At 53.2% G+C, this 18,698-nt stretch overlaps 1 protein-coding gene across 1 annotated transcript; it reads left to right on the top strand.

Annotated features, from left to right (window-relative positions):
* Window positions 1-5,300: 5,300 nt before the first annotated feature.
* On the top strand, window positions 5,301-17,761 carry LOC133360381 (transcription initiation factor IIA subunit 2-like). Its single transcript, XM_061579116.1, is given in 5 exon segments — window positions 5,301-5,598; window positions 13,379-13,483; window positions 14,733-14,748; window positions 14,751-14,852; window positions 15,694-17,761. Coding segments are annotated over 5 exon segments (321 nt in total). The 5' UTR covers window positions 5,301-5,526; the 3' UTR covers window positions 15,720-17,761.
* Window positions 17,762-18,698: the final 937 nt, after the last annotated feature.

Genomic DNA, 18,698 nt, shown 5'->3' with positions numbered 1-18,698 from the left:
AAATAAAATGTTTTAAATAAAATGTAGAGAGAGAGAGAGAGGGAAAAGTTGGTTGGTTGTTGAAGGACTCGTACACTCGATGCGGGCTGGCAAGGGCGCGTTCCCAGGTCCCTCGTTCCGGCCACACCACCCAGGTCCGACGTTCCGGCCACTCCCATTCCAGCCGTGCCACCCGGCTCTTTATCCTGACGCCTTTCCCCGAACCTGCCCCATGTGTGTGTGTGGGCGGGCACGTGGCATAAGCTGACATCGTCACCGTTGTCCGCGCGGTGACGTTTTGACAAGTTCATGAATTGATGAGTGAATGTGTCAATCGATCCTGGGGAAGAGCGGAAAACATCCTATAACGGCGTGAAATTGTCATTAAAAGTCGAAAAACTCCAACTACGGCTCATGCCACACCTGTTTTAAAGATTCTTGAATTGTTTGAACTCAACTCATCCAAGCTACTAGTGGAGTGTGGTAACCGTTACGACACTAGTGGCTGTTTAAACGTAGGGTTTGTGTGCACGTTTTATAGGTTTACCGCTTAACTCCAATCGGGCCCAACGGAGACAACAAAGACAAAGGCCCCCCGTGTAGCCTTAGACTGTAGGGGCAAGTGCTGTTCGCGAGCAGCGGCACGCGGCATATGACGGAGTGGGTGGCCAGCAAACCACGCCCGTGCGCCGCCTTTGTCTCCCTGGTGGCAAGCTTTTAACAGACGCCACTCATATGCTTTGGGTCTTTCGGTAAATTCACGTAGATGGGTGAAAAATAACAAAAAACTACGACGTTTTATGACGATCGCTTGTGTTGCGGTCGAAACGTCGTTGTTTTTTGGTTATTTTATTTTGTTATTTTATTTTGTTAGTTTATTCGAACCTATCTACGTGAATTGACCGAAAAATTCTAAGAAGATGAATTCCTGCAGTCACAAAAGCTTTGAGTCACGGCCAGACACTCATTTGAGGCCGGGTCGATCGAGTGGGGGGGGGGGGGTTGGCCCATGAAGGTGTTTCAGCAAATCGACACCGATGTTTGGGAGTGGCCGTGAGCGGCAACGGAGCTCGGGGGGTTGGGGGGGCGGTGGTGGCCCGATTTTGTGCGGCCAATGGTGGGGGGGGGGGGGCCACGATTTAAAATGTAAACACTTTATTTTAAATATTCTATGGGTCTTTCGGTAAAAGTCACGTAGATAGAAAAATAATACGAAAAAAAATATCACGACCTTTCGATTGCGACACCGAAACGAAAGACCCATAGAATATGTATTTCTGCAGCCACGAAAGCTCTAAGTCAAGACTTTAATTTAAATTGTATTTGACCTGGCGAAGACCCCGCTGGGCTGTTTATTTAGCTCTTCTTTTTCTCTGAAGCGACCCGGTCATCACGAGTGATGGCGTCTCAACAAAGCGTGGCTTCTCGTCGTCATTGTCATCACGTGGAAATTGACAGCAGCAGCAGCCGCAGACAAATACAATACTCTTAAACGCGTGACGTTGATTCGAAATGTTTGGTGGGGGGAAAACCGGAGGACACGGAGAAAAATCCGCGTGACCACGGTGGGGGGGGACAGAGAGACACCGCAAACTCCAAATATACAGCAGCAGGCATCATCAGGGTCCACATGGAACCCACGACCTCCTGCATACCAGGCGAGGTAGTCAACATCCCCTAGCCACCGTGATGATGATGATGATGAGAGAGAGAGACACCACAAACTCCAAATATACAGCCGTAGGCGTCGTCAGGGTCGGCATCGAACCCACGACCTCCTGCATACCAGGCGAGGTAGTCAACATCTCCTAGCCACCGTGATGATGATGATGAGAGAGAGACACGCAAACTCCAAATATATAGCAGCAGACATCGTCAGGGTCGGCATCGAACCCATGACCTCCTGCATACCAGGCGAGGGAGTTAACATCTCCTAGCCAGCGTGATGATGATGATGAGAGAGAGACACGCAAACTCTAAAAATACAGCAGCAGACATCGTCAGGGTCGGCATCGAACCCACGACCTCCTGCACACCAGGCGAGGTAGTTAACATCTCATAGCCACCGCCGGTAGCAGCGCTCACGGCCACGCCGCGTCTGCAATGCGCTCGTGATTTCCCCTCCGGAGTCTGTTTGTATATTCTAGATTTGAAGCTTTCGTGACTGCAAGGATTCATATTCTTATGTTTTTTCGGTAAAGTCACGTAGGTAAAAATTTAAATTAATTAAAGTAAAATAAAAATACAATTTAAATTAAAATCACGACGTATCGGAGGCAACACAAAACGGAAGCTTGTGTTGCCTCCGAAACGTCGTGATTTTAATTTTATTTTTATTTTACTTTTATTAATTTAATTTTTTTACCTACGTGACTTTACTGAAAAAAACCTAAGGATTCTGTTTGTACACCCCTGGGCTGGGCCTGGGTGGTAGCGGTGGCTCAGCGGTTAGCCGGGCCGCGTAAATTGACGATTTGATGGACCCAGTCAAAAGGGTTGACCCGAGTTCGACCCCGGGCTCTGGCTATCATCAGCGGCGAGTGGATTCTGAACTGGTGCTAAGTGGCCTCGCAAGCCTTCGCCAGCCTGTACTGACTGGTGTGGTGAAGTATGGTCAAAGACACCCCCCCCATACCCCCGCACCCACCCCCCCCCCCCGACCGTGACTGACAAGACATGGCTGTCATCCAGCAGTGGATTGATATAAAAAGAGAGCCGGACAGACGGTGACTTCCATCCCCTTTGCTGTGGTAAAACCCTTCTCGCTTGATCAATAAAAGGCTGCCGATTGGTTTTGTTTAATTTCCCCCCTCCATGCTCGTGGTGGCCAGTAACATGTGGAACGTTGGGCCAAATGTTGGGGCCGACGTTGGGGTCAACGTTGTGGTCAATGTGAGGCCAGCGTGGGGTCAACGTGGGGTCAACGTGGGGCCAATGTTTGGGCCAACGTTGAGGCCAACATTGGGTCAACGTTAGGCAAACGTTGGCGTGTGGTTGACTGGGTGGTGAGTGTTCAAATGTACGAGCCGCGGCTGTTATTAAAACACGAATTTGCTGCCTGCACCCTTTCGTCTACGCGTGTCTGCCTGTGTCCTGTCATGGCGTCGCTCACCCCCCCCCCTCTTCCCCACCACACGACGGGCGCGTGGGTACAAACGCAAACTCGGGAGACGGGGAGCGGTGGGCGTCGAAGGGAACACGGCAAGTCCCCGTTTAACGCGGTGGATTGCGTTCCCCGGCAAGTGTGTGTGGCGGTGACGCTACAACGGCGCTTGTGCCAGGCTAGGTGCAGGAGGTCACGGGACAGACCGGGTGCCACGGGTTGACTGAGATGACTGGCGGATGCATCGCCTGTGCCCCCTACGGTGCCAGGCTAGGTGCAGGAGGTCACTGGACAAACCGGGTGCCACGGGATGACTGACAGATGCACCGCCTGTGCCCCCTACGGTGCCAGGCTAGGTGCAGGAGGTCACTGGACAAACCGGGTGCCACGGGATGACTGACAGATGCACCGCCTGTGCCCCCTACGGTGCCAAGCTAGGTGCAGGAGGTCACGGGACAGACCGGGTGCCACGGGTTGACTGAGATGACTGACAGATGCACTGCCTGTGCCCCCTACGGTGCCAGGCTAGGTGCAGGAGGTCACGGGACAGACACCCAGGTGCCACGGGTTGACTAAGATGACTGACAGATTCACCGCCTGTGACACCTACGGTACCAAGCTAGGTGCAGGAGGTCACGGGACAGACACCCAAGTGCCACAGGTTGCCTGAGATGACTGACAGATTCACCGCCTGTGACCCCTACGGTGCCAGGCTAGGTGCAGGAGGTCACGGGACAGACACCCAGGTGCCATGGGTTGACTGAGATGACTGACAGATGCACCGCCTGTGCCCCCTACGGTGCCAGGCTAGGTGCAGGAGGTCACGGGACACCCAGGTGCTACGGGTTGACTGAGATGACTGACAGATGCATCGCCTGTGCCCCCTACGGTGCCAGGCTAGGTGCAGGAGGTCACGGGACAGACCGGGTACCATGGGTTGACTGAGATGACTGACAGATGCACTGCTTGTGCCTCCTACGGTGCCAGGCTAGGTGCAGGAGGTCACGGGACAGACACCCAGGTGCCACGGGTTGACTGAGATGACTGACAGATGTACCGCCTGTGCCCCCTACGGTGCCAGGCTAGGTGCAGGTCACGGGACAGACACTCATGTGCCACGGGGTTGACTGAGATGACTGATAGATGCACCGCCCGTGCCTCCTACGGTGCCAGGCTAGGTGCAGGTCACGAGACAGACCCAGGTGCCACGGGTTGACTGAGATGACTGATAGATGCACCGCCCGTGCCTCCTACGGTGCCAGGCTAGGTGCAGGAGGTCACGGGACAGACCGGGTACCACGGGTTGACTGAGATGACTGACAGATGCACCGCTTGTGCCTCCTACGGTGCCAGGCTAGGTGCAGGAGGTCACGGGACAGACACCCAGGTGCCACGGGTTGACTGAGATGACTGACAGATGCACCGCCTGTGCTCCCCTACGGTGCCAGGCTAGGTGCAGGAGGTCACGGCACAGACACCCAGGTGCCACGGGTTGACTGAGATGACTGACAGATGCACCGCCTGTGCTCCATGCAATCTCCAAAGACAAAGATCCCCCGTATAGCCTAAACAGACTGTCGGGGCAAGTGCTGTTAGCGAGCACCTATGAAGGCCGGCACGGCGCACGAGGGGGTGGGTGGCCAGCACCACGCTCGGCCGCCTTTGTCTCCCCAGTGACGATGTTTACTACAAACCGCACAGGTGACTGTACTAATTTGAGGCTGAGTCAACCTAGGGGTGGCCCAGGACCGGTTCAGATAAATCGTCACTCGTGTTGGTGGCCGTGAGCGGAGCGGGAATCGAACTTGGGTTCAACGGGTTCACGTTGCAGGCAGTATCACCGCAGTAATCATCATAAGGGGCCGTCCATAAATTACGTCACGCACCTAGGGGGGGTTGATAAATGTGACGTCAAATCAAAATGCGCAACTTGAAATAACTATAGACAACACGTTCTACTTAATTAAATAGACTTTTTAATAAATGTTTTCTCCTACAACATCAGAGTGCAGCGCCACACTAAATACGCACTACAATGACAATAGTTTAAAGCGATTTGAAGCATGTTTAGAGCCGAGTCGGGGTTAAACTGAAACGCATCTGCATGCGATCGCGTTCCAAGTTTTTTTATTTAAAAATCGCGGTTTTTTTTGTCTTCACCCGGTGTCCCTCGCCGGGCACCGTAGCGCCGTCCGCCTATATAAGGAGGAGGCGAAGGTGACGGCGATTCCCAGACGCGCTCCGTTCACGCCATAACCTCTCTGCTGGTTCCACGCTACCGCTCAGCTCACCGCTCTCAACTCACCCGCTGGTCTCACCACTCGCCCTCACCGCTCACCGCTCACCCTCACCGCTCACCCTCACCTCTCATCCTCACCGCTCGCTCCCACCACTACCCCTCCCTACCCGTGAGGGCTCCGTCTCCTCACCCCCTCACCTCCGCCATGGCCTACCAGCTGTACAGGAACACGACGCTGGGAAACAGCCTCCAGGAGAGTCTGGACGAGCTCATCCAGGTGAAGGCGACGTCCGCCGCGTGCGAGACAGACAGAGAGGCGACCTCCTCCTCCCCCCCCCCCCCCCGGGCCCGCTCGAGTGGCGGGGACCCTAAGCGGCGGCGGGCGCTAGGCGAGGCCGAGGCTCCGCGCGGAGACGTAGGCCCGAGGAGCGGCGAGTGGAGTTCGCGTAACACTCGGGACGTGTGTGGCCGCTGCTGTTGTTGTTGTTTGATTATCGGTGGTTTCAACGGTGGCGTGGTCGTGAGTTGTGGTGGTGGTGGTGGTGGTGAGTTGTGGTGGTGGTGAGTTGTGGTGGTGGTGAGTTGTGGTGGTGGTGGTGAGTTGTGGTGGTGGTCGTGAGTTGTGGTGGTGGTCGTGAGTTGTGGTGGTGGTGGTGAGTTGTGGTGGTGGTGGTGAGTTGTGGTGGTGGTCGTGAGTTGTGGTGGTGGTCGTGAGTTGTGGTGGTGGTGGTGGTCGTGAGTTGTGGTGGTGGGTCGTGAGTTGTGGTGGTGGTGGTGAGTTGTGGTGGTGGTCGTGAGTTGTGGTGGTGAGTTGTGGTGGTGGTGGTGGTCGTGAGTTGTGGTGGTGGTGGTCGTGAGTTGTGGTGGTGGTGAGTTGTGGTGGTGGTCGTGAGTTGTGGTGGTGGTCGTGAGTTGTGGTGGTGGTCGTGAGTTGTGGTGGTGGTGGTGAGTTATGGTGGTGGTCGTGAGTTGTGGTGGTGGTCGTGAGTTGTGGTGGTGGTGGTGGTCGTGAGTTGTGGTGGTGGTCGTGGTGGTGGTGGTGAGTTATGGTGGTGGTCGTGAGTTGTGGTGGTGGTCGTGAGTTGTGGTGGTGGTCGGGAGTTGTGGTGGTGGTGGTGGTCGTGAGTTGTGGTGGTGGTGGTGGTGGTCGTGAGTTGTGGTGGTGGTGGTGGTGGTCGTGAGTTGTGGTGGTGGTGGTGGTGGTCGTGAGTTGTGGTGGTGGTGGTGGTCGTGAGTTGTGGTGGTGGTGGTGGGTGAGTTGTGGTGGTCGTGAGTTGTGGTGGTCGTGAGTTGTGGTGGTGGTCGTGAGTTGTGGTGGTGGTGGTGGTGGTCGTGAGTTGTGGTGGTGGTGGTCGTGAGTTGTGGTGGTGGTGGTCGTGAGTTGTGGTGGTGGTGGTCGTGAGTTGTGGTGGTGGTGGTCGTGAGTTGTGGTGGTCGTGGTGGTGATGGGGGGCCCCACTCGCGGCCGCCGACGCCCCGGGCTAGGCACGATACGAGGTGAGTTCTGAGTCTCGGTCCTCTAGGTCGACTCGGCCTCAAGTGAGTTACCCGGTGTGTAGTAGACATCGCCGCTGGGGAGACAAAGGCGGCCGGGCGTGGGGGCTGGCCACCACCCCGCGTCCGCTCGTGTGCCGTGCCGGAGTTTGTAGATGCTGCTACTCGCTAGGCTGTGGGGGGGGGGGGGGTGGAGATTCAATGCCCATGGTGTTCACTAACACGCAGTCTGAAGTATTTCATGTGGAGCCCTTCCGTTTGAGATGCACAAGTCGTCGTGGTTGGAGTTTAGAGACCACACGAGGCTTGGTGTGGTGATCTTACGAAGTAATACAGGTTTTTTTGGTGAGATCGCGTTATCTATAAATGGATCTAACCCTAATTCTAGACTTGAAGCTTTCGTGACTGCAAGGAATCATATTCTTAGGTGTTTTCGGTAAAGTCACGTAGGTAAAACATCAAAATTAATAAAATAATAAAATAAAATACAGATCACGACGTTTCGGAGGCAACACAAGTCTCCGTCATCAGGTGGGACAGTCACAGCCAGATTAGCTGCATCAAGTGAGGCAATGATTCAAGATGTAATCCCTTAAAAGCGAGTTGAGGGGGGAGGAGAGGGGGGGGGCTCATCAGAATGTGGTAGCCAATGAATGGAAAGTATCGGGAGAGAGGGGCCAAAAAAGGGTGGGAATATGGATCTAACCCAAAAACATTTATGTTAAACTGATCTTACGAAATGTGTTTTTTTTAATCCTGCCCAAGGAAACGACCGTCTTTTTTAAAATAAAGTCTCTGCCGATGTTGGTATACAAACACACGGCTGTCACAATCCAAACGCGTTAGGACATATTCTTGTACAGGGAAATCGAGGTTTCAGGTCCACATGGCGTACATCCGTTTCAATACGGGCGAATAATTTGTTTTTGTCTATTTGTTTCTCCCTTGTGATGGTACTTTGTGGAGGACGAACGTTTGGATTTAAAAGGGGCACCGGGTGACCAATAAGGTCTGAGTTGGGCTGTAATAAGATGGGGCACTGATAAGTGGTTGACGGGTGTGTAGTAGTTAATCGTGGTGTAGTGCATAGTGTAGTTTATAGTAGTGTATAGTGTGTTTTATTTTCTGTGTTTTATCTCTCTCTCAAATTTAGCATTCTCAGGAAGAACGTAATCAACCAGGTAGAGTTGACTGTTATGTTATCCGACTCTCAGTTGTATTACATTACATTTCTAAGTATACTAGATTTGTGTTTTTATTTCATTCATACCTGACGACGATTGCTTGTTGCAATCGAAACGTATGCTAGTATTTTAATTTATTATTTTCTCTTTCTACGTGACTTTACCAAAAGAACCAAAGAGTAGTAGTGTATAGTGGCATACCTGTGAATCCGTTCGGTTTACCCCCTATTCTTGTGCAGAGAAATTGAGTTAAAACAAATGCCCATGTGTTTGTGTTTCTCCCTTGTGATCGAACTTTGTGTAGGATGAACGTTGACATTCGTAAGGGCACCACGGGGTTGACCGATACGGTCTGACTTGGTCTGTAATAATGTGGGAGGCACTGATAAGGGGTTGATAGCTACTTGAACGATCCGGCTGATGGAGGAGGATGACGGCGGGGGTGGGGGGGTCGGTGCCGTTTTCACGAAGGGCTAACAAGGCTTGGAGTAGAATGGGATTGCGGTTGCATGAGGTTAGGACTCGTGGGGGGGGGGGGGGGGGTGGTGTGAGGGGTGGCACAGCCTTCAGTCCTGGAGCCGCATGCGGATCTTTAAGGACTGCCGCTACGTGACGTTGTTGACGTTGCAGTGCGGCTCATGAAACATTGAGGGGAGTGGGGGGCTATTTTGGTTGTCGAACTTCCTACTACCCCCCCCCCCCCCGGGTTCGGTTGAAGCGGCATCCTTTGTCGCGAGCGAGGCCACCGTGGGCGAGTGGCGGGGGGGGGCCCTGGTGGCCTTTAGCGCGGCCCCTGACGTGTGCCCCCCCCCAACACACAAATAGTTAAAACACCCCCCCCCCAATCATCATCGTGCTGCTGTCAAACCCCCAATGGTTTCAATGGCCCCTCGCACTTCTGAGGTTCTATCGGTGAAAATGCCCCCCCCCCCCCCTCTGAAAATTGGCGAAGAACGCTGCTGTAGATTTGGCTGCTGCTGCTGCCATCAATGTCCACGTGATGATGTTAGAGCCACTTGGTTGAGCTGCCATTTGCGATGGCCAGAGTCGCTTCCGATAAGAAGAGCAACGTAGCTCAAAGTGGGACTTGCCTGGTACAATAAAACATTTAGTTTAGTACATCGCAGCGTTCTTCATTGTACGAGGCCCGCGGGCCACTGGCGACCCCTGGGTGGCCTTTAGTGTGGGCCCGCGACAACAAAGAGTGAAAACACCCCCCATCATCATCGTGCAGCTGTCAAACCCCCAATGGTTTCAAATGTGTGGTGGCCTCTCGTACTGCTGAGGGTCTTATCGGCGAAAATGCCCCCCCCCCCCACACCTCAAAAAACCAGCATTCTTTGCTAAATTTTCAAAGGGTTATGTTGAGGGGTTGGGGTTATCCGATTGATTACAGAGACTCCTCTACTTACAAACGAATCTGGTTGCAGACTTTTGTTCACAAGTCTAGTTTGTTCATAAGTCCAAGTTTACTCCTGTCGAATACAAACACGTTATGGCGTGTACACTAAACATGGGGAACGGCCTTAAAAGTTGTATAATCTCCTGTAGATGTAGATGCCACTGGTTCTTCACGGTCCGAACGGGGCAACGGGACGTATGGACAGGTTTGTTCGTATCTCTGGAAGTTCGTAAGTCGAATGTTTGCAAGTCGATGAGTCGCTGTACCGTAACATTGCAAGTGTCGTACACCTACTGCACAACACTTGGCAGGACTCTTGGGAAAATAGTCGGCAGACTCCGTGATGCTTTCTTAGGTAAACACGCGCAATTGAGGTGGGGTAGGGTTATGATTTTGGAGGTGGGGTAACGTATGTATGTTGAACTTCTTTCGCGTTCTACGTAGCCAAACCGTGCTATGGTGTGGGGCAGAGGGTTGGCGATCAAAATAAGGAGACGAGCCACATTTTTTTGTTCACCTTTAGAAAATTTAAAACAACCCCCTCCAATAATTTCAAGATCACAGCCACGATGCACCGCGGCGAAATACGGAGACGGCGTCCCTCGATAAATAACGTCGTCGTCACGAAGCAGAGGGCCTTGAACAGCCACCGCACGCTTCTCCGGAGCCGCAGGTTTGCGACCCCTGCCCGGGTTTGGGCCTAGGGTTTACAGCTTCATCCTCACGATCCCTGGGCAAATATCCCACCGCAGTCGACGTGTCCACTGCACATGTTGTCATTTGTTGTTTCCACTTTCCGCTGCCTTGTAGTGCCAATATGTCTCAAGTAGTGCACATCATAGTAGTGGAGTGTATGGTAGTGTATAGTGTAGTGTATGGTAGTGTAAAGTGTAGTGCATCATCATCACGATTCATGCCAATATGGCTCAAGTGGTAGTGGCCACATCATAGTTCTGTAGTGTATAGTAGTATAGTGGTGTGTAGTGTACGGTAGTGTGCGGTGTAGTACATCATCATCACGATCCATGCCAATATGGCTCAAGTGGTAGTGGCCACATCATAGTTCTGTAGTGTGTAGTGTATAGTGTATGCTAGTGTGTAGTGTATGGCAGTGTATAGTGTAGTGTATCATCACGATCCATGGGCAGATATCCCACCGCAGTAGATGTCTACTGCACGTTTCGTATTTTGTTGTTTCCACTTTCCGCTGCCTTGTGCCAATATGTCTCGAGTAGTACACATAATAGTAGTGTAGTGTATGGTAGTGTATAGTGTATGGTAGTGTACAGTGTAGTGCATCATCATCACGATCCCACCGTAGTGGGTATGTCCACTGCACATTTCGTCATTTGTTGTTTGTACTTTCCCCTCTGCCTTGTGCCAATATGGCTCAAGTAGTAGTGGCCGCATCTTTTTGGCACGATGTCGTCAAGCCCATTCTCTGTTAGGTCTTCCTCTCTTTCCAGTTCATTAAATTTTTCTGAACGACAACACACTTTACATTTTCTTGTTGTCCATCCTACACGTGTCCAAATAGTGCCAGTTCTATGTGCAGAATTTTTCTTACCGCTATGCTGTTTCGTGCTTGGTAGGGTGTTATAGTTTAGGGAGTAGGGTTTAGCTGTTATGGTTAAAGGGCACGCTTGGTCGAGTTGGGGGGTTTGGTTTCAGGGGTTAGGACGGTGTGTTATAGCAAGACTTGTGCGCTTGCTGTTCAGACTAGTATCTCTGATCGCTGCTATTAATCTGCACCTGTGGGCACAGCAGGTCCCGGCCGTTAAAGTATGTTGGTTGATGCGTGCCAGTGTGTGTGTGTGTGGTGAAAAGGAGTTTTCTGTTCACATGGTCTTACTTTAGTCGCCGTTTGTACATTCTCGTGAGCGTTACCTGGGCTCGATTCTCAACTGCGGCTAAGGTTCGGTGGCAAAAGAAGAATTTTGGTGGAGAGGGGGGAAGTAGCCTGAAGGTTCCCTCGGCTCGGCCTTAGCGGAGTATCTTTGTGATTAAACAAATACATGTGCTGCTTTGGCAGTGGTGCACGATTAATAGAACTCGTCAAGATGGTAAACGAATCATCGCGTGGCGCTTTCGGGTGCGCGCTTCTGCGGCCGTCTGGAACGCTCTTCCTTCCGATATTAGTAAACCTCTGGGGACTGCACTTGTAATTTGTCGTCGAGATTGACGGGGCACCTCCCGATTAGCGCGGGTGGCTACGTACGGTGCGGAAGAAATCCAACGCGCATCGTCAACACCGCCTCGTACATAAAATAAAAACGCAATTCACATCTTTCCCCCTCCCCCCCCCCCTTTGATGTCGTTTCGCAAATGCGCCGTCGCTTTATGAACACCGCTGCCTGATTTGCGTCGTCTCAGCTACACGCTTGCGTCGCTGGCGGCATCTGCGGCGTCCTTACTCGTTATCCGTCGCCCGCTATTCCCCTGCAAATATCGCTTCGACGGACGTCGTTTCGATATTCGTCGTCACACGTTTTCGGGAACGCATCCCCAACGTAAGCCCGGTGTATGTTGCTGTATGATCGCTGACGTTATCATTTGGTATTTTAAGGCGGCGGTGTTGTTGTTGTTGGCGAGTGTGAGTTGTTTTTTAATAACCGAGTCTCTGGCTCTGGGGACCGGCAGGAGGCAAGATCGAAATACCTGCGGTCAATGTCATTTAATAGTATCATGGTGGACTTGGAATGAACATCGTGACGTAATGGTCATATCAATTCTAGATTTGAAGTTTTTCGTGACTGCAAGAATCCATACTCTTTGGTTTTATTTGGTAAAGTTACATAGGTAAAAAAAACAATCTTTTATTTTTACCTACGTGACTTTACCGACTAAAACCAAAGTATGGTCATATCAACTAACAAACGGTGCCTATGTCATTGTAATTACAATACTTAGTAGCAATAATAATTGGCTATCTCTGGCGTAGGCCAATCAGTTTCAAAGACAATGCGTTTGTTACACTATGTAACATTATTGTTGTTCCTGGGTAGTAAGTGTTAATTGCTTATGCCTAAGTATAGAAAATGTCTATTATTCCCCACAGACTTTGCTTTTGTGACCAGGACAGTGATAATTTGAAATTGACCTATTTTCAATGAGAAAACGGGTGGAATTTGTGTCTTTTCGTTCACACATGAATCAAAATTAACATGTATTTATACTACAGTAATACAAAAATGACTACGAAAGATTTAGAAGGGAGTAGTTTTTCGAGATTGACGATTATACTGTAAATAACTTTCATGAATCAGCCCCCAAATGTTGTCTCCCATCATGTTCTCGTTACACTGTCCTTGGTAGCGGTGTTCAAAGTCCAATCTATCCTGGTGGAAGTGCTCGCCTTGCTCCTCCCATGTTCTCCTTGAATTTATCAAGATGAGCATCAAGGATGTGGACTTTGAGGGACATCCTACAGCCCATTGTGCCGTAGTTTTTCTCCATAAACACATTCCTGCGGAGGGAGCTGGTAGGAACGTTGAGTAGCTCGGTCAATGGCCAGGGTCAACGGCGGCGTGGTGTATTCCGCAAATATGCCCGATTGAGGGCGGGCACAAGCTGGCGTGAGTAGGTTAAACGTTGAGTTTTATAAGGGCACCACGGGGTGACCAGCCCCTCCCCACCCAGCCCCTCCCTGCACGACGGACGGACACAATAATCCCCTGTGGGCTGGTGTAACCAGGAGGTTCCTACCAGTATCAGAGCGTTTGTTTGCACGTTCACCACAAGCGCGCGTGGTCAATGCGGACTTGATTCCTTGCAAAAGGTTTCTAATTTGGTGTTTGAACATCGTAACGACTCCTGTTTTATTGCCGGAAAGGGGACAAACCTCTTCTTCTTGTTCGTTTCCCTACTTTGGTAAAGATGCCACTTCCTCCCCCTCCTTTTGGGAGCGTGCCGCCGATTGCCGCCGCGTGTGCGATGTGGCTCACGAGGGTTTGTGGTGGTTGTGTGTGGGTGTCCAGTCCCAGCAGATGAGTCCTCAGCTGGCGCTGCAGGTGCTGCTGCAGTTCGACAAGGCGATCAACGCGGCGTTGGCGCAGCGCGTGCGCAACCGCATCAGCTTCCGCGTAAGCCTGGCTTTGCGCGCTCGCGCTCACACTCGCACTCCACAACAACCGCCATTCGCCACCTAAGTGGTGGCGATGTCGCCACGACGCTTGTGCCAGGCTATATCTGCACGTTAAAGCCACGTGAAGTGTCGAACGCCCGCTGGCAGGAGGTCATGGGACGGACCCAGGTGGTGCCATGGGTCGACTGAGATAACTGGCCGATTCACACACACACACACACACTCGTACACAAACACACCTGCACAAACAAAAACTTATGATCCCCCAATATAGCCTCAATAGACTGTAGGGGCAAGTGCTGTTAGCGAGCACCTATGAAGGCCAGAACGGTATACGAGGGGATGGGTGGCCAGCTCCAAGCCTGACCGCCTTTGTCTCCCAAGTGGCGATGTTTACACACTACAACAGGTACTCATTTGAGGCTAAGTTGACCTAGGGGAGGCCCAGGACCAGTTCAAATAATCGTCACTAGTGTTGGCGCTACGTGCTAACCACGCCACTACCGCTCCACACACAAATGCTCAACCGCCCTTCTCCGCTATGTGGTGGCGGTGATGTCAATGCGGAACTCGTGCCAGGCTCGGTGCACTTTGAGGCCGTTGTGTGAAGTTTGGAAGGCTCGCTGGCAGGAGGTCACGGGACGGACTCCGTGTTATGGATTGACTGAGATCACTGATGGAGGCACGCACACATACACGTAGACACTCACAAATGTACAGAGACGCACAACAGCTTGTGCCAGGCTAGAAGCGTGTAAGGCTCGCTGCTGGCAGGAAGTCATGGGGACAGACCCAGGTGTTGACTGAGATGACTGGCAGATGCGTGCCACCCACTGTACTGTGTTTCTCGCCGTCCAGCGCTCCGCTCGACGTTGCGAGCATCGCTCCTCCGCTTTCCGTTGTGGCTGCAGTCTGATCAGCTCTGCATCTTGTATCACATGAGCCCACGTGTTCTCTCGCCCAGGCTCTGCCGTTTAGCCCCCTCGACTCGTACCCTCTTCCTAAATGTATTCCTACGCACGCAATTCAGCACTTGTATGTTGAACTTCTTTCGCACCATACGTAGACAACCGTGCTAATGGGAGGTGTGAAGCATTGATTTTAATTGGGGTCTTTACTTGCCTAATTATTTGTTTCCTTGTTACCCACCCCCCCCCTCCGTGTCTCCACAATGTCCCCATGCCAATCTCTCCCTGCGTGCCCCATCTCCTGCCCGTGTCCCCGGCACCCCCCTCCCCCGTGTGCAGGGCTCTCTGAACACGTACGGTTCTGTGACAACGTGTGGACCTTCGTGCTCAACGACGTGGAGTTCCGCGAAGTCACCGACCTCGTCAAGGTCGACAAAGTGAAGATCGTGGCCTGCGATGGCAAGAGTGAGCGCCCAGACACCATGGGCTCACACTCACCACGCACTCACCCTCGCCTCACCGCTCGCCTCGCCGCGCGCTCACCTCGCCGCTCGCTCACCTCACCGCTCGCCTCATCTCACCGCTCACCTCACCGCGCGCTCACTTCACCAAGCGCTCATCACACTCGCTTCACCATGCACTCGCCACAAAAAGACAAAGATCCCCGTATAGCCTTAACAGACTGTCGGGGCAAGTGCTGTTAGCGAGTGGCACCTATGAAGGCCGGCACGGCGCACAAGAGGGTGGGCGGCAAGCACCACGCCCGACCGCCTTTGTCTCCCGAGTGGCGATGTTTACGCCACACCAGGTAATCATTTGAGGCTGAGTGGACCTAGGGGAGACCCAGGACCCGTTTCAAATAATCGTCACTGGTGTTGGACGCGGGTGGGGAAATCGCACCTGGTTTGCCGGGTTCATAGCGTAGCGTAGCGCTAACCGCTGCACGCACGTCAAATTTTACGCGAGTTTTTTTGGTTACCCGACTGAGATGGTCAACTCCGCTACACTTGAGTGGGGGGGAAGGGGGGGCACCCGGTCTAATCGCAGCTCTGCGAGTGCGTGTGGGTTTCTACGCGAGCCCACTACGAGTGTGTCGGTGAATCGTTGGGTGACCGTGCGAGACCATCGGTCAATTCGTGATGCTTGAGAGCACATTTTAAATCGCAGCCGGCGCCGACTTTGATCCACCGTGCGCCCCCTCTCTCTCTCTCTCTGTCGCTCATCCTCAGTGGCCCGCTCCCCGCTAGTGCTCGCCGTGACATGCGGGCCCCCTCCCTGTGTCTCCTCTCGTTGGTCACAGCCTCCGGCTCAACGTCTGCGGAGTGAGGAGGAGGACGAGGAGGAGGAGGAGCGGTGGCGGAGTGGAGCCTCGTCGGAGCAGCGGCGGCTCGCTCGCTCACCCTCCACCAGCCCCCGATACACACCCACTCCCTCACCATCCATCCCACCACTCCCTCACCCTCCACCAGCCCCCGATACACACCCACTCCCTCACCATCCATCCCACCACTCCCTCGTCCTCCACCAGCCTCCGATACACGCAGTCCACTCGCCCACTCCCTCACCATCCATCCCACCCACTCCCTCATCCTCCACCAGCACCCGATACACACTGTTCACTAACCCACTCCCTCACCATCCATCCCACCACTCCCTCATCCTCCACCAGCACCCGATACACACCGTTCACTAACCCACTCCCTCACCATCCATCCCACCACTCCCTCATCCTCCACCAGCACCTGATACACACCGTTCACTAACCCACTCCCTCACCATCCATCCCACCCCTCCCTCATCCTCCACCAGCACCCGATACACACCGTTCACTAACCCACTCCCTCATCATCCATCCCACCACTCCCTCATCCTCCACCAGCACCCGATACACACCGTTCACTAACCCACTCCCTCACCATCCATCCCACCACTCCCTCATCCTCCACCAGCACCCGATACACACCGTTCACTAACCCACTCCCTCACCATCCATCCCACCACTCCCTCATCCTCCACCAGCACCCGATACACACCGTTCACTAACCCACTCCCTCACCATCCATCCCACCACTCCCTCATCCTCCACCAGCACCTGATACACACCGTTCACTAACCCACTCCCTCACCATCCATCCCACCACTCCCTCATCCTCCACCAGCACCCGATACACACCGTTCACTAACCCACTCCCTCACCATCCATCCCACCACTCCCTCATCCTCCACCAGCACCCGATACACACCGTTCACTAACCCACTCCCTCACCATCCATCCCACCACTCCCTCATCCTCCACCAGCACCCGATACACACCGTTCACTAACCCACTCCCTCACCATCCATCCCACCACTCCCTCATCCTCCACCAGCCTCCGATACACGCAGTCCACTCGCCCCACTCCCTCACCATCCATCCCATCACTCCCTCTTACTCCACCAGCCCCCGATACACGCAGTCCACTCGCTCACTCCCTCACCATCCATCCCACCACTCCCTCGTCCTCCACCAGCACCCGATACACACCGTTCACTCACCCACTCCCTCGCCATCCATCCCACCACTCCCTCCACCAGCCCCAGCGTATATCGACGCGATCTGCTGGCCCCACTCCGCGCCTACGCTGCTGTCGCGTTTCGCCTCTCCCACTTCCCACCCTGCTTGGCCCTCCTCCACCACCACGGCCGAGTCACCCGCTCTGCACTCACGGTTGAAGATGCAGGGTTGTTGTCGTGGTGGTTGTAGCAAGCCACCCTCTCTGATGGTGTGAAACCCAGACTATAAATATATCCCCGTAAAAGAGAATTGGCTCTTGATACCTTGATTTCGGACTGTCAAATAATAATTCGGTGCAATCGTAGCGGCACGTGACATTGTGAAGGCGTTGTAGATCCCGTGTCCGAGGAATTGATTTTAATTTGCAAAATCATTCCAGCACGTCCTCTGGATTCACTCCGTCTCCTCGTTCGATGCTGTGCCTCTCCGGTCACTACCCCACAACTCTCGCTCGCCATCCTCTCGGCTACAATTACTCTCCCATAATCCTCCCAGCTGCAATTGCTCACCCATCATCCTCCCAGCTGCCATCACTCGCCATCATTCTCCCAGCTCCCATAATCCTCCCAGTTCCCAGGACTCCCATCCCCAATCCGAGTGAATCTCCTTCAAAATCGCCCCCTACCCCCCCCCCCCCCCCACTGCACAACCACCACCCACACTGTTGTCACCCCTTGCATAAAAATAGTTAACATTTTAAATTGAATTGTTTTGTTCCCTCTGGCGTCTCTCTTTATGTTCAGTGTAATTTATTTGTCTCCGTTTTGACGAGAGAGCCCCGCGCACGTTACCAACGGTGCAACGTTCGAATTTTTTTTTTTTAATAAAGGATTTTCTTTGGTTTTCTATTGTTGCTGGTGGTCGGTGATTTCATTTTACAGCCGGCACAGTCCGAGATGAACGACGTTCCGGGAATCAAATTTGGCCACGCCACATCTTCTGACACGGTGGTGGCTGGCCTGCCTACGATCCATCATGGGTTTAACCAGGCTGGATTGTGTGAGGAGCTCACGAATCTTTTAAAAGCTTGGGTAAAGTCCCATCGGTGAGCTCCTCCGGCAGGCAAGGCTGTGTTGGCCGAGTCATGTAGCCCGCATGCCCAGCCACTGCATGCCTAAACAGCTTTTATTCGGCCGGATAGAGGGGGCTAATTGGGCAGGGCACGGGCTAGAGTGAGATGGAGTGATGTGGTACAGGAGGATGTGGAGCTGAGTGGACTTGCCGATGACTGGTACCAGCAGTGTTAAGATCGGCCTCAGGAGGCTTGTAAAGGACGCTGCTGCTACTGGGCATTTGGAGGCAGTCACCCTCCAGCGACAACAGCGGGCAGAGGAGCCACACAACGAGTGGAGTGCCGGTCGGCTTAAAACACAGGAAGTTAGCACAGTAGGGTACACAGGTGGTGCATCGGCCACTCATCTCAGTCGGTTGTCCCATGGCACCTGGATCTGTCCCATAACCTGGCCGGCGGGCGCTCTGCACTTCACGTGGCCTTGAAGTGCGCACAGCCGTGAGGACGTCGCCGCACTCAATGGTGACTGGCGGTTGCTGTGTTCGGTGAACGAGCATGCGAAACCTGGCCACCAGAGTTCAATTCCCGCTCGTGGCCAGCAACACCAATGACGATTATCTGATCTGGTCCTGGACCTTTCCCTAGGTCGACTCATCCTAAAATGAGTACCTGGTGTGGTGTGTGGTAAAACATCGCCACTCGAGAGACAAAGGTGGCCGGGTCGTGGTGCCGACCACGC

This window comes from Lethenteron reissneri, chromosome 1 (genome assembly GCF_015708825.2).
Source record: "Lethenteron reissneri isolate LAM-NWPU_2019-01 chromosome 1, ASM1570882v1, whole genome shotgun sequence".
NCBI lineage: Eukaryota > Metazoa > Chordata > Hyperoartia > Petromyzontiformes > Petromyzontidae > Lethenteron > Lethenteron reissneri.
This window is presented reverse-complemented; position numbering and strand designations above follow the sequence as displayed.